The following is a 23,721-nucleotide window of genomic DNA, read 5'->3' as shown; positions in this document are numbered from 1 at the left end:
CTGTTGACTCGGCGAACCCCGGTTCTTCTGCAGCTCTCCGGTGCCTTCTTCTTCAGCGCTGGCTGCCTGCTATGTTTGTGTGTTAGCTCAATTAGTAACAGGCAGCCGGCGCGGTCTTCTGTGACGTCAGGGTCTCCTCTTCTGTTCTTCTCCCCTCTTCCGATGTTGACTCGTCGCCTGTTGTCGCTGCAATGATGGAAGCGCGCCTTGCATCACATTTATATAGGCATCACCGTCCCATCATGCTCCGGTAGGTACCCACGTGGTGGGTGCACGTGGGTAGGCACCCACCACGTGGGTACCTGCCGGAGCATGATGGGACGGTGATGCCTATATAAATGTGATGCAAGGCGCGCTTCCATCATTGCAGCGACAACAGGCGACGAGTCAACATCGGAAGAGGGGAGAAGAACAGAAGAGGAGACCCTGACGTCACAGAAGACCGCGCCGGCTGCCTGTTACTAATTGAGCTAACACACAAACATAGCAGGCAGCCAGCGCTGAAGAAGAAGGCACCGGAGAGCTGCAGAAGAACCGGGGTTCGCCGAGTCAACAGCGGAAGAGGGGAGAAGATGGAAGAAGACCCCCGGAGTCCGGAGAAGCCCCCCCCGGAGAGCGGAAGAAGAAACCCCCCCCGGAGAGCGGAGAAGACCCCCGGAGAGTGGAAGAAGAAGCCCCCCCTGGTAATTGAGCTAATAACGAAGACAGGGGGGGCATCCGGAGCAGAATAATAAATTATTTTAAAAAGCCTTGTGTTGTGTGTTTACTAACTTACTTTTTTGCCTCCAGGTGAATGGATAGGGGAACGATGTACCCCATATCCATTCACTTAGGGTGGGGGGCCGGTATCTGGGGGCCCCCTTATTAAAGGGGACTCCCAGATTCCGATAAGCCCCCGCCCGCAGACCCCGACAACCAATGGCAAGGGTTGTCGGGAAGAGGTCCTGTCCTCATCAACATGGGGACAGGGTGCTCTGGGGTGGGGGGGCCCGCAGTGCGCCCCAGAGCACCCAACCCCCCCATGTTGAGGGCATGCGGCCTGGCACGGCTCAGGAGGGGGGGGGACGCTCGCTCGTCCCCACTCCCATTCCTGACCGGCCGGGTAGCGTGCTTTGGATACGGGTCTGGTATGGATTGTAGGGGGACCCCCTACGTCGAATTTTCGGCGGAGGGGGGTCTCCTTACAACCCATACCAGACCTAAGGGCCTGGTATGCTCCTGGGGGGGAACCCATGCCGGTTTTGAATTTTAAAATTGCCGTGGAGTTCTCCCTCGGGAATGCATACCAAATGCCGTCGCTGGAATGGGCCTTTACAATGTGTGACTAACTTTCCACATTATAAAACCAGCCCTAGTTTTGCGCAGGCAAATTCGGAACTTACGCAGAAATCAAAGTGCTGAAATGCTTTGAAAATCTGCTTAAGTCCTCATTTGCATACGCAAAGCTGCATTTCAATGAGAAATGCCCCCAGTGGCGGATGCGGTACTGCATCCTAAAATCTGACCGTGTAAGTGTCTTACACATGTCAGATTTTCTGCCTAACTTTGGAAAAAGCCTTTTGAGAATCGTTTCCAAAGTTAGGCACAGGGATACGCAGGCTGAACAGCAGTTAAGTCTGCGTATCTCTTTTGAGAATTTGGCCCCAAGTTACTATGGCATGTGGCCGCAGATATGCCTCAGTCTAATACTATTGCAGCAATTGTGATTCCCCATGTCATGTTTCCATATCGCCGGAATATATTGTTATTGGCATTAGAGGTAAGGGTGGTCTCAGCGGAGTCTAGGCATTGATGGGTGCTTTGCAGAATGCAGCAGAGGCTTGCCATGTTTTGGGCATGCTTTTTCTGTAAGTGTGAAAACATACTGGGCCAGATTCACGTACCTGCGCCGTGGCGTAACGTATCCCGTTTACGTTACACCGCTGCAGGTTTTCAGCGTAAGTGCCTGATTCACAAAGCACTTGCCTGTAAACGTACGGCTGTGTAACGTAAAGGCGTCCGGCGCAAGCCTGCCTAATTCAAATGGGGTTTGTACCATTTAAATTAGGCGCGCTCCCGCGCCGGACGTACTGCGCATGCTCCGTTTTGAAATTCCCGCCGTGCTTTGCGTGAAGTGACGTCATTTTTTTGAACAGCGACGTGCGTAGCGTACTTTCGTATTCCCGGACGTCTTACGCAAAAAATAAAGAAAATTGAAATTTGACGCGGGAACGACGGCCATACTTTAACTCCCCTGGCGGTATGATTCTGTCTGGAATTACGTACCAAAAGCGGTACAATTATTTTGAAAGGAAATTTGGCGTTTTATACTGTAGGCCTGTAATTTTTAGAAATAACTCACTTAAATCTGACCAAGCAAGAGTCTAGTAGGCATCCCGGGTATGATTTTTTTTTTAAAACAAAATTATAAATTATAATATAATAAATAATTATAAATAATTATAACAAATAATAATATAATTATAATAAAAATTATTCAATAATGTAATCAACTCAAAATCAATGAAATTTGCTCAGTTGCAGAATTGTCGCTGTCATTATTTTTTTTTTTATGACGAATTTCCCCACAAATCGCTATCGCACAATTCTGCAAGTGATTATAATTTATTATCGCTGTTTTCTAGCTGCTCTAAAACCATTTTTGACATAAAGGGACACTTTTGGACAATCTACAGTTTTTAGGCAGAAATGACATTTTTTATTTTTATAAAAGTACATGTAGGGCACTGGGCAGACCACTAGGGACAAGGGGGGGGTGTATTTCTTACATACAGTACTGTAATCTATAAGATTACAGTATACTGTATGTAAAGTGTTTGTTTACTTTTTTGAATTTGGCGCCGTTCTCCGCTCCCGTGCGTCGTAACGTCGCAGGGAACGGAGATCGGCGGCACACGGGGAGACTGTGAATCGAGCGAGGTCCCGCTCGCTCACACAGCGGGGTGGCATCGCTGGATCCAGGGACAAGGTAAGTAACTTGCCTGTGGATCCAGCGAAAGGTAAGCCGCGCCGCTGCACACTCTGCACGTCCACCCCGAGCGTGACTCGGGGATACCGATCCTAGCATAAAAAATCAACCCCGAGTCACGCTCGGGTTTACCGCCAGGGAGGTTAACATGGCTAGTCTAAATTTAAGCAATGTTAAAGCAGCCGTAACTTTGCGTCGGGAAAAAATTACTAGCGACGACGTAACGAACATGAAAACCTTTGTGGATCGCCGTAAATGCTCATTTGCATGACCGACGCAGGAAAACGACGCGAACTCCACCCAGTGGCGGCCGAAGTATTGCAGCCTAAGATCTGAAGGCGTACGAAGCCGTAAGCCTGTCGGATCTTAGCCAAAAGCCGTCTTATCTTGTTTGTGAATCACAAATTAAGATACGACGCGGCAAATTTGAAAATACGCCGGAGTATCAGTAGATACTCCGGCGTATCTCTTCTGTGAATCTGGCCCACTGTTTTTAGTGAGGAGTACTGCATAATATTTTTAAATGCATCTTTGAATTACTGGGCAATCCAATTTATCCTCTGATGGTGATATATGGTGATATATTGTCTGCCAAGGACGCTTCAGAGAGGGTATCTGCCACCTCCTGCTTTGATGCCATCTTGGAGCTGTGGCATGGGTTCACTTTATTATTTATTATAAACCCTGTCAGTGTTTGTGTGTTTTTTTTTTTCCTTTGCCATTTGTGTACCATAGGGGAGTTTCCCTTCACTTCCAGCCCCAGTCAAAATAGGAAGTGAGGGAATCCCTTCAAAGTGAGGGAATCCCAGGATGTCACCAGGGTCACCAGAACTAGTGTCCCCATTGGAAGATTCCCCCCCTATTACGGTTTTGAAGTCATCCCAAAATGTGATTTTTTTTTTTCCCCCACTTTCAATGATAACATCGTTAGTCTTGTTAAAAAAAGACACAAGTCCATCTAGTTCAATCAATAAAAGGGCGGAATTTCAATCGTATACCCACAGTTCAACGGTAGACTGGACAAAGAGAGAGGGTGAAATTCCCTAATGGCATCACACACAGCAATAAACACTAATGATGTTCTAACCCGACTCATCCGTATCTAAAGCAAAACATAAAAGGTTTTGCCTTTTAGTTACACTTTAATAGTAGCACATTGCAACTGCTTGAAATGACCACACGGTGGTGCACCAATAACATCTATAAGTAGAAAGCTTATTGAGCGAATAGGTTTTCTATTAGTGCTGCAGTAAAAGTCCAAAGAGCTTATGAGTGAGTGCAAAGAACAGTGATGTACGTGTGTGTGTGTGTGTGTAGTATCCCATGTTAACCATTACTGTGGAAAATCTTGCATGTCCAAAGACATTAAATGGCACAAACAGCCCTTGTTTATTCTCATAGGTTTAAATCTGTAGGAGCCCTTAGGAGACATTATTGGAAAATGGCAAAAATGGTCAATTGTGAAAGAATAAATGCATTTTGCTGCTTTTGATAATGCCAGCAACATGTTAGAAAGCCCTGCATTGAATAAAGGGTGGTCACTTTTAAATATGTGTCTGCGAGCATACAATATAAAATTAACAACAAAATCTTGTCAACTAGTTGCCACATAGGGGGGTTTTACTAAAACTGGAGCACTCAGAATCTGGTGCATCTGTACATGTGTGTTGCTTTTCATTTCTATTTTTAAACAGAATGGGTTGTTTTACAAGGTGATCGTTTACAATCATTTTAACCGCTTCAGCCCGGACCATTTCGCTGGCCAAAGACCAGGCCACTTTTTGCGATGCGTTGCTTTAACTGACAATTGTGCGATCGTGCGACGTGGATCCCAAACAAAATTGAAGTGCTTTTTTTCCCCACAAATAGAGCTTTCTTTGTTTTGTGCTATAAACAATAAATAGAGTGACAAAAATTCTATATTTTTTACTATAATAAATATCCCCCAAAAATATATATACATTTCCCCCCCCCCCCCTCAGTTTAGGCCAATACGTATTCTACATATTTTTGGTAAAAGAAAAATGCAATAAGCGTTTATTGATTGGTTTGTGCAAACAATATAGTGTCTATATAAATAGGGGGTAGTTCAGGGCCGATCCGCCTATAGGTTCACTATGCTAGCCGCTTAGGGCCCCGCAAAGCTGCTGAGGGCCCCCCAAATTACTAGAGGCCCCGCCTGGTGAGAAGTAATTTTCAAATTTTCAGCCCCTCATCCCACTTCTCAACTCGCTGGCTGCATGGGAGAAGAGGTAAGAAGTCAGCACCCCCCGCTTCTCACTTTAACGTAAGATGTCATTTCCGACAGCAGAACACCACCTCCCCCTGCTTCTCAACTTGAATTGAATCTTTAATGTGACATGTCACTGTCGGCAGCGCCCCCCCCCCCCCCCCCCCACGCTTCTCAACTTTAATGTGACATGTCATTTTGCTTAGGGCCCAAGGGAGGTCAGGATCGGCACTGGGGTAGTTTTATGGCATTTTTATTAATATATTTTATATATATTTATTATTATTTACTATTAATGGCGACGATTAGCGATTTTTATTGTGACTGAGACATTATGGCGGATTCATCGGACACTTGACACCATTTTGGAACCATTTTCATTTTTACAGCGATCAGTGCTATATAAATGAACTGATTACTGTAAAAGGGACACTGGCAGTGAAGGGGTTAACCACTAGGTGGCGCTGTAGGGGTTAAGTGTGACCTAGGGAGTGATTCTTACTATAGGGGGGTGTGGCTACCAGTGACACATCACTGATCACCATTCACAATCACGGAAACGGTGAGATCAGTGACCTGCCACTAGGCAGAACAGGGGAATGCCTTGTTTACAAAGGCATCCCCCTGTTCTGCCTTTGCCGACTGCAATCACGGGGGTGCCAGGGAACATCGAGTTCCCGGGACCCGTGAGCACACTCGTGAGGCACGCAGCGGCGCTGTGCAGCAAATTTAAAGAGACGTACAGGTACGCCCATTTGCCTGCCCGTGCTATGTTGTCGACATACATCTGCGTGCGGCGGTCGGCAAGTGGTTAAACGATAAGTTCACCTTTTTTGGGCAGAATTTCACTTTTTCATAATAAATTCAATGTAATTTCTGGCCCATCCATCCCAATGTGCTTTTCTCTCACTTACCTTATCCACAGAAGTTTTAAAATATTGTCAGTTAATTTGAATTTTTAAAATGATTATGCGATTCCATCACTTTTGTATATAGTCTCTCAGCATTCACTTCCTGTAGGTCATCTCCCAGAAGCCTTCACTTCCTTGTTGCATCACAGAATAGGGTGTGTTTACACTCTGGACCACACCTCCCTCATTACAATTCCACCTTCCACCCACTTTCTATACAATCTGATTGTACAATCTTTTAGATTTCTTTTTAGAAATATTTATTTTATTTTATTTTGAAATAGAAAAGAAAAGAGTCCGAGTACAGAATACAACCAGGGTACATAAGTACCTCACACAGACACATAGTCAAAATCTGACAATACATACTCTGAAAATAAGCAACTTTTTATCTTCTAACAAAAGATTGCACAGGGCACATCACACCTAGGATATTGCCCGCTACTAACTAATACTAAGAAGAAAATTAAAGAAAAGGCGAAGGGAAAAAAAAGGGGGGGGAGGGGATAGGGGGGGAAGCTGACACTGTGCAAAACGGCCCATCTTAAATTACCAGGAAGAGTGGAAAAGAAAAGACCAGAGTCACAACGGCAATCTCATCTCATTTCTAATTGCAGGTATTGATCCGAATGCCTAAACGCCACCCAAGGTGACCACATCAGGTTTCATTTTTTTAGTCGATTCCCTGGTGAGAGCTACGGTTTCCTCTATTTGGTAGATATTTTCTATGGCGCTGAGCCATTCGGGGATAGAAGGAGTATCCCTCGATTTCCAGTGTCTGGGGATCAAAACTTTCGCTGCATTCAACAGATGTCTAGTGAGTGATTTTTTATAATGCTGCCATGAGCAGTCTGCAATATGTAGTAGGCAACATGCAGAAGTGAGAGAGATTGTGGTATCCGCAATGACCCTGATCAACTCGACCACCTTATCCCAAAAGGGGCTCAGACATGGGCACTCCCACCAAATATGGATAGTAGTGCCCTGGTCTTGCTCACATCTCCAGCAAAGATCTGATGTCAACGGGTACCATTTTTTAATCTTATCCCGCGTGGCATACCATTGTGTTAAAAGCTTTTAAGATGTTTCCTGTATTTTCGTGCCACTGGAACACTTATGGGCGAAAACACAGGCACGTTTCCATTGCTTCTCAGTAATCCTTATTTTCAGCGCCTTCTCCCATTGTACTCGTATTCCAGATGCTATACCCCCCCCCCCCTGTCTAGATGAAGCCATGAGTACGCCAGTGAGGTGGCTCTAGGTACCGGAGCTCCAGCCAGGCAGGTTTGTTCAAAAGGAGTTATAGATCTAAAGAACTGTTTTTTTGTCTGGGAGACCTGTGTGTAATTATGCAACTGGCGGTAGGTCCAAAATGAAAGGGGTTTCTGAGGGTCCAGTTCTCGTTTTAAGGACTCAAAATGTTTTAGTGTGTTATCTTCTTCACAATGTATCATTAAAAGGGGTGTTAAATGGTCAGTGGGTGCAGAAAAATGCAGATCCATCCCGGGCAAAAAGTCTGGGTTTCGGATAATGGGGGTAAGCGGGCCGGGAGATGAGGACAATTTATGATACTTCATGATCGTATGAAAAACTCTAAGGCTGCATTCACATCTAGACGGACGAAATCGCGGCGTTTTGTCACCGCAAATCGCGGTAAAAATAGCGGCGTTTTGTACCGCGATTTGCGGCGACAAAACGCGGGTATTGTCCGCCTAGATGTGCCCCAAGATGACCCCCTCTATGGAGATGATTGCCATCTCCTAGCCGAACGCTCGAAGACGCCTGAAAAAAAGGTCCGGGACCTTTTTTCACGCCGCAGGCGACAGGCGTCCGGCGTTCGGCGTGGAGATGTGAACCATCTCCATAGAGGGACATGTATTTCCAGCCCTCTGGCGGCAGAGGCGTAGCGCTACAGGCGTAAAAACGCCTAGATGTGAATGGGGTCTAAGCGTAGTCCCCACCAAAGGATGCAGCCGCAGGCTCTGCGGCAGCTTCGCCCATGGGATCCAGGGTGGGAATCTAAGATGAAATGTGGAGGACGCTTCCTCCAGTGTGACCCAATCTTTCTGTCTCCTGTGACAATTCCAGTCCAAAATTCTAGCTATATGTATCCCGGAATGATAAAGTTTAAAATCAGGTAGACCTATATCCCCTTCTTCCTTAGATTTTGTAAGCGTATCCAACTTTATCCTAGGTTTTTGTCCCTTCCAAATAAACGTGCCTATAATAGACTGAAGTCGTTTAAAGAAACAACCTGGGAGCGGAATGGGTAGGGTATGGAAATGATATAAAATTCTAGGTAAAATTACCATCTTCAGGATAGCAGCTCTGCCAAACCAGGAGAAGGGTCTAGAGATCCAACCTTTAAGATCTACCTGAATTTTGTTTAACAAAGGGGGAAAATTGATGTTATAGATATCCCTAAATCTGGCCGCAAGTTTTATTCCTAGATAGGTGACAGATGAGGTTACCCACTTAAACAAACTGGAGCCACGTGCGCTTTTTAAGGCGTCAGTGGGCAATGTGAGATTAAGAGCTTCTGACTTAGAATAATTAATTTTCATATTGGAAATATAGCTAAACATAGATTTCTCATCAGCTATGTAGTACAGGGGTAAATCTAAAGGTAATTGTAAAATCAGATTGCATACTTCATTAAGCACTCCAAAAATAAGGAAAACATACCAAGCCACCTGGCTCTCTTGTCATCAGTTCCTCTGCTTGCTCTCAACAGATTTAGCAATTCTTTCCAGCCCCCTGGACTCACCGGCTTCCTCAGTCTCCCCAACTCTCAAAGCTGGCCAGCCTTTCCCAGTCACTGGGCAAATAATTCCCTTTACATGGACTGTAGTCTCCCACAGGGCAGACCGCTTTCCAGACACAGGTCTTTCTTCACACAGCAGTAGCAATCTGCTCACTCTCCACCATCCACCATCCTCCACTCTTGTAATGACACTGCCTGTGTTAAGTATTTAGAACTGTTGGATCACAGCTGCAGAGGCTTCTCAGGTCTAACCACCAAAACACTTTCTTAATTAGCCAGAAAGTTTGGGGTTAATTCATCACAACCTCAATCTGTACCAACATAAGGAAGCTTATTATTTCATAAGCCAAATATAATAAATGTCTATAGTCATAGAGTCTCTTGAAATGAGAAGGAATCCCACAGTATAGTTCCTAGATCCTAGGGAGTTATATGTCACACTTGAATCTATGGCAGAGTACTAATATCTGATAATATATATTGTTACTTCACAATATAGGCTTAGTACTATAGTAAGCAAAGTCCATCAATGTAATAAATGGGAATAGTAACAGAAATACAGGTTCAATGCAGTCCTTTTGTGTAACAAGCAAGTGAGTGACTCAGTTCAACAGGTATGAATATGAACAGGATACTTGCGGTTGTGCTGGGTCTTGTGGTACACTGCTGCAGGATGTAAGTTGGAGAAAGCCAGGAGACTTATAGTGGAGATGATCGCTCGGTAGAGGTGCTGGAACTGGGGAAGGTCCTCAGAGGCTCCTGGGTTCAGTGGTGTGATCCGCTCTTCCACAGGTGACGGCAGGCATCCGACAGAATAACCGAACACCCTGCCGTCATCTGTGGGAAGTTTAAATAGCCGCAATTTCGCGGGGAAAACGGGAAGGGTCCTGAGACGCACTTCCGCGTTCCAGCTTGGAACGCAAACGTCCGCGCACCGGAAGTGACGCGGACATCTTGCAGAACGGAGCGCAGCTGCTAGGATAGGGCACAGCTGCGCTCGTTCTGCGAGAAGTAACATCAAAGATGTTACAACTCTCTGCTCTCACCAGCTCCTCGTTATATGGGCTGTGTGAAACTGGGCACACAACCTGCTGGCCATCCATAAGACCTGGACACAGGGTTGGAGATCCCATCCCACCCAAGTCTCTGCAGGATCTCCAAACTACAGAGCCTCATCTGAACATAGGAAAACCTGGAGAAAGCTGCCAAAACTGTTTTCAAAGCTATGCTCTGTAGCTCTGCAGTCCGCCGACATGCAGACTCTGGGCTAGATTCGCATAGATTAGCGGATCTTTAGATCCGCGTAATCTATGTGATTTACGATCCGCCGGCGCAATTTTGCGAGGGTAGTGCAGTATTCACAAAGCACTTACCTCCAAACTTGCGCTGGCGGATCGTAACTCCCCCGGCGGAATTCAAATTCCCCGGCTAGGGGGAGTGTTCAAATTTTAATCAGGCACGTCCCCGCGCCGATTTAACTGCGCATGCGCCGCCAGCGAAATTTCCCAGTGCGCATGCTCCAAATGACTCGCTAGGACGTCATTGTTTGCGGCGTGAACGTAAATTACGGCCATCCGTATTCGCGACCGACTTACGCAAATTATATAAAAATTAAAAACTCGGCGCGGGAACGACGACCATACTTAACATTGGATACGCCGCATATAGCAGGGGTAAGTATACGCCGGAAAAAGCCGAACGGAAACGACGTAAAAAAAAAGCCACGGGCGGGCGTTCGTTTCTGAATCGGCGGAAATCGGAATTTGCATATTCGTCACGTAAAAAAACGAAGCGCCACCTAGCGGCCGGCGGGATATTGCAGCCTAAGATCCGACGGTGTAAGTCACTTACACCTGTCGGATCTAAGGGAGATCTATGTGTAACTGATTCTTATGAATCAGTCGCATAGATCCGACCGTCGGATCTCAGAGATACGACGGCGTATCAGGAGATACGCCGTCGTATCTCTTTGTGAATCTGGCCCTCTGTGTCCATTTTTGCTCCCTTTCCATAGGGACAGGGACTCTCACTATTACATGGGCAATACACAGTATTAAGAACTGGGGTATGTCAACTTTTGATCAGGGTCATTTGGGTAGTTTCTGTTACCATTATGATTCAAAAAGAGTAAACACAGTTGATTGATAATAAATGGCTTCAGCTAAACACTAAGCATGAGAAAGAAATGTTTTTGTGTTATTCATATTCTCAGAAAAATGGCCCAGAAATCATAAATTCTGCCAGGGTATGTAAACTTATGAGCACAACTGTATATGCCAATGTTCTATCTAAAGGGATTAAAGTTGTATCCAGACGGACCCCGTCCTTGAGTAATGCTTCATCACCTAGTGATTTTTGTCCCAGCATAACATGGCTTGATTTTGTGGGTAACTACAGATGTGGAGCCAATGTTTTCCTCTGTATAATAAAGAGTGATAGGTTTTTCTTCCAGCGTTGGTGGCAGGTCCTACAGCTTCAGGAGATATATTAATTGCACTAGACATGTTATTTATTTAACCCCTTCAATACAGGGCTTTTATACCCACCTCCATACCGGGCCTATTCTGGCACTTCTCTCCTACATGTACAAATCATCATTCTTTTACTAGAAAATTACTCAGAACCCCCAAACGTTATATATGTTTTTTTAGCAGACACCCTAGGGAATAAAATGGCGGTCATTGCAACATTTTATCTTGCACGGTATTTGGGCAATAATTTTTCAAACTCCTTTTTTTTTTTTTTTGGGGAAGAAAAATGGTTTCGTGAATTCAAAAAATAACAAAACAGTAAAGTTAGCCCAATGTAAAATATGAAAGATGGTGTTCCCCCGAGTAAATAGATACCTAACATGTCACGCTTTAAAATTGCGCACACTCATGGAATAGCGCCAAGGCGACACTTTGAAAATGTTTACAAGTTACCAGTTTAGAGTTACAGAGGAGGTCTAGTGCTAGAATTGTTGCTCTCGCTCTAATGAACGTGGCGATACCTCACATATGTGGTTTGAACAGCGTTTACATATGTGGGCGGGACTTATGTGTGCGTTCGCTTCTGAGCGAGAGCTACCGGGGACAGGTGCGTTTTTTAAAAAAAATATTATTATTATTATTATATATTTATTTTTTTTTTTATTTTTTTACACTTCTTTTTTTTTTTCTTTTTTTATCTCTTTTATTCCTATTACAAGGAATGTAAACATCCCTTGTAATAGGAATAGTGTGTGACAGGTCCTCTTTATACATCTCTCCTCCAGGCTGGAAAGCATGAGATTGTGAAAAAAAATCACAGATCTCATGCTTACTAGCCGCAATCGCGGCTTTGTCTACTTCCGGGTACCCGGACGTGACGTCATGACATCGCGCCCGGGCCTTCGACTGGTCACCAGTCATCTCTATGCTTCGCATCCGGCGCTGGATGATTGTTTCTCCGGGCCCCCCGATGGCACGGGAGAGCCCGGAGAAGCACCAGATGGCGGCGGGAGGGGGAACGTCCCCTCCCGCCGCCTATAAGAACGATCAAGCGGCGGAACGATCATTCTTATGGTGCGCAGGATCGCCGCCGGCAAACAATGATATCTGAATGATGCCTCTAGCTGCAGGCATCATTCAGATATCCCCTCACAAAGCCCAGGACGTCATATGACGTCCACCCGGGATGGGAGATCCCCTCTGTGGATGTCATATGACTATGTGCGGTACGGAAGTGGTTAATTACATGTAAAGAATGTAGCATTCAATATGATGGTCGTACCACTAGAAGATTGAGAGATGGATTGACCACGTTCGCGATACTGAAATACGTGCCACTAACGTTGCCAGACATTGTAATGAGTTCCATAATGGCAATACTTCCTTGATACAAATACAGGGAATTGAAAGAATCACTACACCGAGATGAGGAGGTGACAGTTTTAGGATATTATGTAAGCGTGAAGTTTACTGGATTTTTAATCTGTAAACTAGAATTCCGCAGAACTTAAAGCGGAGGTCCGGTAAAAAAAAAAATGAAAAGTCAGCAGCTGCTAACACTGTAGCTGCTGACTTTTAATAAGGACACTTACCTGTCCTTGTCGCCAGCGATGTCGGCCCCCTCCGAGGCCGATCCTCGATCCAGGCAGCTCCAGGCACCGCCATCCACAGTAAGGGAAACAGGCAGTGAAGCCGTGCGGCTTTTTAGATTTTAGAAGGAAATTTTTTTTTCAGGGTGGAACTCCACTTTAGACTTTGAATGGGATTTAACCCATTATTATGACTGACCATTGTATACAATTGACCTATGCTACTGATCTATTTGGGCACGGTTGTTTGTTGGCAATGTGAGTGCAGGTGTCGGTTAATGATGTTTGCAGTTCATAAATTATGAATTATAAATGTTAGATTATCAATTCACCTCCTTTCTTTTGGTAGGAGCTTTGTGGGGGTATGTATACATTTTCAGGTATTCATACCTATATTTGTATTTTTCACACTTGTGTATACTGATATCCAAATAATGTCCTCTGTATAGATCCTCCACAGTCTCTTGTATGCTATACTTAGAAATGTTTTTAGTTTGTACTGTTTTAAGAACAATGCTACATAGTTTTCTCTTCTTCTTTTTTCTATTTTCTTATTGCTCTTGCATCGCTCATACTATATTAAAATGATGTTTAACCAATTAAGACCCGGACCAAAATGCAGCTAAAGGACCTTGCCCCTTTTTGCGATTCAGCACTGCATCGATTTAACTGACAATTGCGCGGTCGTGCGATGTGGTTCCCAAACAAAATTGGTGTCCTTTTTTTCCCACAAATAGAGCTTTCTTTTGGTGGTATTTGATCACCTCTGCAGTTTTTATTTGTTGCGCTATAAACAAAAATAGAGCGACAATTTTGAAAAAAAATCAATATTTTTTACTTTTTGCTATAATAAATATCCCCCAAAAATATATATGTATAAAAAAAATAGTTTTACTCAGTTTAGGCCTATACGTATTCTTCTACCTATTTTTGGTAAAAAAAAAATCGCAATAAGCGTTTATTGGTTGGTTTGCGCAAAATTTATAGCGTTTACAAAATAGGGGATAGTTTTATTGCATTTTTATTTTTATTTTTTTTTATTTTTTTTTACTACTAATGGCGGCGATCAGCGTTTTTTTTTTTTTGTGACTGCGACATTATGGCGGACACTTCGGACAATTTTGACACATTTTTGGGTCCATTGTCATTTTCACAGCAAAAAATGCATTTAAAACGCATTGTTTATTGTGAAAATGACAGTTGCAGTTTGGGAGTTAACCACAAGGGTGCGTTGATGGGGTTATGTGTTCCCTGAAGTGTGTTTACAACTGCAGGGGGGTGTGGCTGTAGGTGTGAGGTCATCAATTGTGTCCCCCTATAACAGGGATGACACGATCGATGCAGCCGCAACAGTGAAGAACGTGGAAGCCGTTCTCAGCTCCGGGGACCGATTGCGGGACTCCAGCGGCAATCGGGTCCTGGAGCTTCGGACCGTGACGCGGGAGCGCGCCCGCGACCCATGGCTGGGTACTAGTACAGGACGTACCTGTGTGTTAAGTGGTTAAATATGATTGTACATGACGGGAAACCTGGAACTTGAAACAGGAAATGCGAGTGTGGAATTTGGATACACCTGAATTAAATTTCTGAAATTTATTTGCATATCTATATCCCTCTATCTATCTCGCAATACAACACTCACATTCCATATGGTATTGACAAAGCACGGTAATTAAAAAAAAAAGCATCTGCCTTTGTTCCCCTGCCCATGTGGATTGTCTTATGTTTTAGACACAATAAAGCCTTTTTGCATCATATGGGAGTGCTGCCATTCATCTTATTTTTTCCTTACCGTGTTTGGATCCTAGTCTGAACCCATGTGAGTGAGCCCTCCAGGAAGCTGTCACCTGTACTGCACCAATCATAAGTGGCTGAAGCATTCCCCGTCTCACAGACACACTTATACAAGTAATGTGTATTCACATGGCTGCAGGGTGGGGAATGGCTTGGCCCCTTATGATTGGCACAGTACAGGTGATGGCTTCTGGTGGGCTCACTCACACAGGTTTGGACTACGATCTCGATACACTCAAGCTCATCCATAGTGGTCAGTGTGCATAGGGGAAGCTCTCAATCATCTGTAGCAAAGACTACTACAGTGATTTACATTTTTCTAAGTGGCCCTCTGGATATCGGATATTCATCCTTAGATTGAGCCAAGCTGGCCCAATGTACATATGCAGAAAATAAACAATGGAGTTAAAAAAAATAAAAAAAATAAATGTAACTCCATGTTTGTGTAGTAAGCCTAATGCCTTGTACACATGACCGGTTTCCCCAAACGAGAAAACTGCCATTTTTTATATTGGTCGTGAAAACCGGTCGTGTGTATGCTCCCTAGCCGTTTTCTCGATGAAAATACTGTCCGCAAAAAAATTGAAACCAGCTCTTTTTTTTCTCGTCGTGTTTCCCGTCAGCCTTTTTCTCGTCACGAAAAACGGTCGTGTGTATGCTTTTCCGAGGGGGGGGGGGGGGGGGGAAACAAGCATGCTCAGAATCAAGAATGCACCCCGAAGGGTGGCGCCATTTGAAAGGAACTTCCCCTTTATAGTCCCGTTGTACGTGTTGTACGTCACTGCGCTTTGGTCAGACCTTTTTTTTTGCATGAACGCGTATGTGCAAGTCAGGCTGGAGAGGAATCATGCCGGCAAAAAAAGTATTCTTTTCCTGCCGAGAAAAATGGTTGTGTGTACGAGGCATCAGTTCAGTGAATAACTCATTCATCATTAATATGGCTGTTGCACCTAGTGTTATTGTGTAATAAAGACTTCCAGTATATGATGTCTCTAATTGCTAAAAACATTCTTCTGACTTGTAGAGAGAAACATGCCTTCAGATTCATAATTTGATGTGTGATGTTCCTGTGAAATTGAATTAAATGCTCTACTGATTCCGTGTCCCAAGAATAAGACGTGAACAATTAATTGGTGCCACATCAGGGTGTGTGTATGCGCTTGTTTGGGCCCAGCAAGTAGAAACTGCTCAGAGACATTCATCCTTAGAAGATGCAACCTGATTCACCCGCAGAGAGATCTGTAGCATGAAGAATGTCATCCACCTAAATTTCATATTAGCAAACTACTGACGTCTAAGTTCAGCGACTCATCAGGCTGGTTACGCAGCATATTTGCCAGACTTTTACTGCTGCGTGAAAAGGTACAAGTTGACGAACATGAATAGTATTTGCTGCTGCAAACAGGAGTGAATAACAACAACACCTGGGGAATGCCCAGGGAAAAACCAAGCCTACTTACCGACCAGCTCGCAGAACAGCCAATTAACCAGTTCCCGACCCCCGCATGTACATATACGTCCACAATATGGCACGTACAGGCACATGGGCGTACACGTACGTCCTCGCCTATTAGCGGGTGGGGGGTCCGATCGGGACCCCCCCGCTACATGCGGAGGTCGGGTCCGCTCGGGGAGCGATCCGGGACCACGGCGCGGCTATTTGTTTATAGCCGCTCCGTCGCGATCGCTCCCCGGAGCTGAAGAACGGGGAGAGCCGTATGTAAACACGGCTTCCCCGTCCTTCACTATGGCGGCGCATCGATCGCGTCATTCCCTTTATAGGGAAGACACGATCGATGACGTCATTCCTACAGCCACACCCCCCTACAGTTGTAAACGCATACTAGGTGCACCCTAACTCCTACAGCGCCCCCTGTGGTTAACTCCCAAACTGCAACTGTCATTTTCACAATAAACAATGCAATTTAAATGCATTTTTTGCTGTGAAAATGACAATGGTCCCAAAAATGTGTCAAAATTGTCCGAAGCGTCCGCCATAATGTCGCAGTCACAAAAAAAATTGCTGATCGCCGCCATTAGTAGTAAAAAAAAAAAAATTAATAAAAATGCAATAAAACTATCCCCTATTTTGTAAACCCTATAAATTTTGCGCAAACCAATCGATAAACGCTTATTGCGATTATTTTTACTAAAAATAGGTAGAAGAATACGTATCGGCCTAAACTGAGGAAAAAAAATGTTTTTATATATGTTTTTGGGGGATATTTATTACAGCAAAAAGTAAAAAATATTGCATTTTTTTCAAAATTGTCGCTCTATTTTTGTTTATAGCGCAAAAACTAAAAACCGCAGATGTGATCAAATACCACCAAAAGAAAGCTCTATTTGTGTGGAAAAAAGGACGCCAATTTTGTTTGGGAGCCACGTCGCACGACCGCGCAATTGTCTGTTAAAGCGACGCAGTCCCGAACTGTAAAAACACCTTGGGTCTTTAGGCTGCATATTGGTCCGGGGCTTAAGTGGTTAACCTGTCTAACAGTATGCGTTAAAAACAGGGGTCTTGTCCGCACGCATTTGCAAACGCATGCGTGAGCCACAGAGCCGCGCCAAGGCGTGTCCCCACAATGGAGGCACATGCATTCTAATGGATAGATGAGGGCAGGTGGACTGAAGGGAAGCCACACCTCCTTAACCACTTGCCTACTGTGCACATACACCCCCTTCCTGCCCAGACGAGATTTTAGCTTCCGGCACTGCGTCGCTTTAACTGACAATTGTGCGGTCATGCGACGTGGCTCCCAAACAAAATTGACGTCCTTTTTTTCCCCCCACAAATAGAGCTTTCTTTTGGTGGTATTTGATCACCTGTGCGGTTTTTATTTTTTGGGCTATAAACAAAAAAAGAGCGTCAATTTTGAAAAAAAAAAACACAATATTTTTTACTTTTGCTATAATAAATATCCAATTTTTTTAAAAAATATATATATTTTTCTCAGTTTAGGTCGATACGTATTCTTCTACATATTTTTGGTAAAAAAAAAAAAATCGCAATAACCTGGTTTGCGCAAAAGTTATATTGCCTACAAAATAGGGGACATAATGTTTTTGTTTTTTTTACTAGGAATGGTGGCGATCTGCGTTTTTTTTCCGTGACTGCGACATTATAGCGGACACATCGGACACTTTTGACACATTTTTGGGACCATTTACATTTATACAGTGAACAGGGCTATAAATATGCATTGATTACTGTATAAATGTGACTGGCAGGGAAGGGGTTAACCACTAGGGGGCGGGAAAGGGGTTAAATGTGTATCCTGGGTGTGTTCTAACTGTGGGGGGTGACTGGGGGAGGTGACCGATCTGTGTCCCTATGTACAAGAGACACAGATCAGTCTCCTCTCTCCCTGACAGGACGTGGAGCTCTGTGTTTACACACAGAGCTCCACGTCCCTGCTCAGTTACTGGGCAATCGCGGGTGCCCGGGTGTTCCCAGTGACGCGACGGGTGCGCGCGCCCTAGAGGCTTTAAATGACAGGACGTCATATGACGTCCTGTCGGAACAATAGAGCATTCCGCCCACCGTCATTTGAAGGCGGGCGGATGTTAAGTGGTTAAACAGGAGTGGTAGCTGTCATATGTATAAGCAACTTAGAGCTGTAGTAAACCGCCACTAAAACAAACATTAACAAGGCCCCCTTGCAGGGTTAAGTCATAATGTACTAGTATTCACCGCATACTTGTGCATTATGACAGACTTGCCTGTAAAGCAGATCTCTCCCGCACATCGCTGCCATCTTCACCTGGTCTTCCTTTGGAATTCTCAAGCTGCGGCTGTGTAAATAGTCAGGGTGGCGTCACTCCCGAGTATGCACGCAGGAGTCCTCGGCTACGGCACTGTGCGATGCAGGTATGGCGTGGGTATGCCATGCCTTCAGAGCATGTGTGGCGGTGAGATATTTAGTTTAGGGGATATTCACTGTACCTACATGTAAGCCTTATTACAGGCTTCTTACAACTTCAAAAGTGGAATTTACCTCCACTTTAAAGTAGCCGTATACTTTTCTCATGGAAGACAAAGTGCCAGGTTCACTTTAGAGCAGGGGTATGCAATTAGCGGACCTCCAGCTGTTGCAGAACTACACGTCTCATGAGGCATAGCAAGACTCTGACAGCCACAAGCATGACTCGCAGAGGCATGATGGGACTTGTAGTTTTACAACAGCTGGAGGTCCACTAATTGCATATCCCTGCTTTAAAGCATGGGTCTCCAAACTTTTGAAAACAAAGGGCCAATTTTCTGTTCTTTGGACTTTATGGAGGCCACTGGGAGTAAAAATTGTCACAGCATTAGTGGAAGTAAACAAAGCTTGGTGGTCAGTGGAGGGAAAACTTTATTTTCTGTAGCCCTTGTGGTCAATAGGAGAAGGAATAGTGCTCATCATTGGTAATGGTGTGAGGAATAGTGCCCCATCATTGGTATTAGTGGGAGGAATAGTGCCCCATCACTGGTATTGGTGGGAGGAATAGTGCCCCATCACTGGTATTTTTGGGAGGAAGAAAGACCCATCACTGGTATTGGCGGGAGGAAGAGTGACCCCATCACCGGTATTGGCGCGAGGAAGAGTGACCCCTTCACTGGTATTGGCGCGAGGAAGAGTGACCCTTCACTGGTATTGGCGCGAGGAAGATTGACCCCATCACCGGTATTGGCGTGAGGAAGAGTGACCCCATCACCGGTATTGGCGCGAGGAAGAGTGACCCCATCACCGGTATTGGCGTGAGGAAGAGTGACCCCATCACCGGTATTGGCGTGAGGAAGAGTGACTCCATCACCGGTATTGGCGTGAGGAAGAGTGACCCCATCACCGGTATTGGCGTGAGGAAGAGTGACCCCATCACCGGTATTGGCGTGAGGAAGAGTGACACCATCACTGGTATTGGCGTGAGGAAGAGTGACCCCATCACTGGTATTGGCGTGAGGAAGAATGACCCCATCACTGGTATTGGCGTGAGGAAGAGTGACACCATCACTGGTTTCAGAGGGAAGGATAGTGCCCCATCAGTAGCGGGATTTAATGCCCACTGCTGGTGTCAGTGGGAGGAATATTGCCCCAAGGGCCAGATGGACGTCAAGTGAAGGGCCATATCTGGTGACCACTGCTTTAGAGCTAGTTCCCCTACAATGATCTTCCTTGCACTCCTCTGTCTCCTAGATCTGTTGCCAAAGCAAGGAACTCCCAGTGTATGTTCTGACATTCAGCAAAATCAAAATGACACAGGACTATCCCCTCCACCATCATGTGAGTTTGGTAATTGGCCACTTGGATTCCAGGCTCTGTATTGTGGGAGGAGAGCGGAGATTCACATTATTCCACAAAACCAGATTCATCTGGAAAATACAGAATGACATTTTCTATTATGCAGCTTCATGTATATCAAATATATTTAAAAAAAAAAGTGAACGGAATCTCCCTTCTGTGCTATGGTATACTGATAGCAGGACTCCTCCAATGTCAGAATACACTGATCAGTGCTGCAGCCCATTGGCTTCATGTGCTATGTTGATATTCTCCAACATTCCTGTGTGTGAGAAGCCGATCGTTCTATAGATTGCTCCCTAGTGGGAAAGGCCATAGATGGATTGAATCTGGCTGGTCCCTGCTGAACCCGATGAACTTTGATTCTTTCTATGGCCAGTGTGAAATCATGTACCTATGGGTGATTAAGTGTACAGGGTCTGGGGTGCGCCACTTGCGACCTGCTCCTGTTGTGATTGTCTCCCACTGTGTGTCCAATCAGCGGGTCTCGTGATCGGGATGGCCACTGGGACCCGCCAATCGTTCTCAGGAGAGGCAGAACGGCGGTCTGGGAGAGGGGAAAATGGAGCTTTTGTGTTTCGGATCTCTGTCTTCGTATTCCCTCCATAGTCAGAATGCACTCCCTAGGAGCACACTTAATTAACCCTTTCATTGCCCATGAGGTTAACCCCTTGCTTGCCTGTGTCATTATTACAGTGACAGTGCAGTTTGCCCGATTTGCCCGCTGCAATGTCACAGTCCCACTAAAAATTGCTGATCGCCACCATTACTAGAAAAAAAAAAGTCCATAAATCGATATCAGTTTGTAGATGCTATAACTTTTGCGTAAACCAATCAATATACACTTAATGGGATTTTTTTTTACCGAAAATGCGTAGCAGAACACGTATTGGCCTAAACTGATTAATTTTTTTAATGGAAATGTTTTATAGCAGAAAGTCAAATATTTTTGAAATTGTTGGTTTTTTGTTTATAGCGCAAAAAAATAAAAACCACAGAGGTGATTAAATAGCACTAAAAGAATGCTCTATTTGTGTGTGTGTGTGGGGGGGGGGGGGATGAATTGTTCTTGGGTACAGTGCAATTGTCAGTTAAAGCAACGCAGTTGCAGTGGCGGTTCGTCCATAGAGGGCGCTGGAGCGCCGCCCCCTCTGGCTCTCACCGCCACTGGGCTAGATTCAGATAGATTACGTGGATCTAAAGATCCGCTAATTTATCTGATTTACGATCCGCCGGCGCAAGTTTGAGAGGTTAGTGCTGTATTCAGAAAGCACTTGCCTCAAAACTTGCGGCGGCGTACCGTAAATCCCCCGGCGGAATTCAAATTCCGCGGCTAGGGGGAGTGTAGTATTTAAATCAGGCGCGTCCCTGCGCCGATTTAACTGCGCATGCGCCGTCCGCAAATTTTCCCGGCGTGCATTGCTTCAAATGACGTCACTAGGACGTTATTGGTTTCGGCGTGAACGTAAATTACGTCCATCCGTATTTGCGACCGACTTACGCAAACGACGTAAAAATTCAAAACTCGGCGCGGGAACGACGGCCATACTTAACATTGGATACGCCGCATATAGCAGGGGTAACTATCCGCCAGAAAAAGCTGAACGCAAACGACGTAAAAAAAAAAGCGACGGGCGGGCGTTCGTTTCTGAATCGGCGGATCTCCTCATTTGCATATTCGTCGTGTATACAAATGGAAGCGCCACCTAGCGGCTGGCGGGAGATTGCAGCCTAAGATCCGCCGGTGTAAGTCACTTACACCTGTCGGATCTAAGGGAGATCTATGCGGAACCTGATTCTATGAATCAGCCGCATAGATCCGACCGTCAGATCTCAGAGATACGCCGTCGTATCTCTATCTGAATCTCCCCTACTGAGTCTAATAACATAGATTCATGCATTGCACAAATCTATGTTATTGTCCCGCTGCTGCCCATTATTCAGCTGGCCGGATGTTGAGCGCCAGCCAGCTGAATGACGACAGCTGGTTGGCTGTACGGAAGTGCCTATCAGAGCCAGCGGCTCTGATAGGCTTTCTGAGTACAGCCCTCGGGTCCCCGGAAGCTTATCCTCGGAACGCACGGTGTGTGCGTTCCTTGGATAAGACCGACAGGCTTCTCAGCCAATCAGGTTTGCTGGTTCTGGCTACCGGTAACCTGATTGGCTGAAGCGCCATCGAGGGCGGGAGAAGACATTGAGGCGAGGGTCGAGGACGTGGATGGCTGACTCCAGTAAAGGTAAGTGCCGGGCGGGGAAGGGGCACAGCGGCGATGAAGGGCACAGTGACATCAATGGGGACAATTGGCACAACGGCGACAATTAAAGGGCACAGTGACGACAATAGACACAGTGGGGACAATTGGCACAATGACATCAAAGGGCAAAGTGGCTGCGTTTGATGGCATTGCACAGTGGCTGCGTTTAATGGCATTTCACAGTGGTGACAATTGATTGCACAGTGGCTGCGTTTGATGTCATGGAACAGTGGTGACAATTGATGGCACAGTGGCTGCGTTTGATGGGCACAGTGAGGCTGCAATTTTTTTTTTCCCCGTTTGCGCCCCCCCCCAAAAAATTTGGAGCACCAGCCGCCACTGGCAGTATAGCATGAAATGGCCTGGTCATGAAGGGGGGGGGGAATCCTTCCGGGGCTGAAGTGGTTAAACCCTAGGAAAAGCCGATACAATGAAAGGCGAGGTGATCCTAATACACACACCGATCTCCAGCAAGGTAGAATCCACCTCGGTCCTGCATACACCAAAGTGCGCGTCAGCTAGGATCACTACGGTGCAGACTATAATGCGGATGTATAAGTGTACTTGTGGTAAATGTCCCCTCCCCTGGGTGGAGTCTCGGTCGGTTCTCCGGAGGTGCGGGCTGTTCTCCAATCAGCGCGGAGGGGCGGGGCTGGATTTGTCTGCACTCAGTATTGTGCAGTGCTGGCGGCCGGGGTGAGTGCAGGGAGCGCAGTGTGTGGACAGCCATGGCAGACTCTCCCCGGGAGCTGACACAGAACCCCCTGAAGAAGATCTGGGTTCCGTATAACAATGGATGTCCTGTTCAGCACAGCGACCAGAGGAGAGGTAATTTCATTGATCAGATAGATGGCTGCATGTATCCCGGTGATGAGGACGGAGCTGTGATGTCACATGGTCCGATCACTGGGGGCCGGGAGTTCCGGAAGTGTCAGGGTGACAGGCACTGTCAGTATACGGGGCACAGTGACGTGTGATTGGGTCATAGCAGGTGATTAACACACAGCTCCTTCATGAATCACCGAAGCTGTCATCTATGTGTCTTGGTTGTGTAAGGCTGTCATCCAATCTCCTTTACAGTCATCAAAACCAAGAGATTGTTCCACTTTGCCTTCTATCAAGTCAGTTCTGAAGGCACAAGGTTTTTTTAGCTTTGCATTCTATTCTATGATCTATGCGCAGCGCCCCCAAATCCTTAATGGATCTCCCTCCGATCCAGCGATGTTCATGAGCGCCCTGCCCCTGGATGTCCCGAGACTCTCCCTCCACATTGGTTGAGACGGCAGTGGAAGCCCGTTGGGTTCCATTGCTGTCAATCTGCGAGCCGTGGCTCTGTGTCGTATAGATTCATGGAGCAGCGGCTCAGGAGCGAGCACACAGTGGTGCCCCCAGGGAAATCTGCTTTTTCTGGGGGCACTGCTTGTGGGGGAGGAGCCAGGAGCGCCAGCAGGGAATCT

General features: G+C 45.7%; 1 protein-coding gene across 3 annotated transcripts in view; it reads left to right on the top strand.

The window, feature by feature from the left end:
• Positions 1 to 23,721, top strand: part of PFKFB4 (6-phosphofructo-2-kinase/fructose-2,6-biphosphatase 4) — a 132,980-nt gene that overhangs the window by 46,772 nt on the left and 62,487 nt on the right. For 2 of the 3 annotated variants that reach the window (XM_040359459.1, XM_040359458.1), the window contains exon 1: positions 22,913 to 23,092. The exons of the other annotated variant lie outside the window; for it this stretch is intronic. In XM_040359459.1, coding sequence (XP_040215393.1) covers positions 22,993 to 23,092 — 100 coding nt within the window. In that variant the 5' untranslated portion in view covers positions 22,913 to 22,992. Of the gene's footprint in view, positions 1 to 22,912; positions 23,093 to 23,721 lie in introns of those variants that run through there. 3 annotated transcript variants of the gene reach the window in all.

The sequence above is a fragment of the Rana temporaria genome, chromosome 7 (assembly GCF_905171775.1).
Source record: "Rana temporaria chromosome 7, aRanTem1.1, whole genome shotgun sequence".
Classification (NCBI taxonomy): Eukaryota; Metazoa; Chordata; class Amphibia; order Anura; family Ranidae; genus Rana; species Rana temporaria.
The sequence above is the reverse complement of the archived record's forward strand: the minus strand, read 5'-3'. Positions and strand labels throughout refer to the sequence as shown.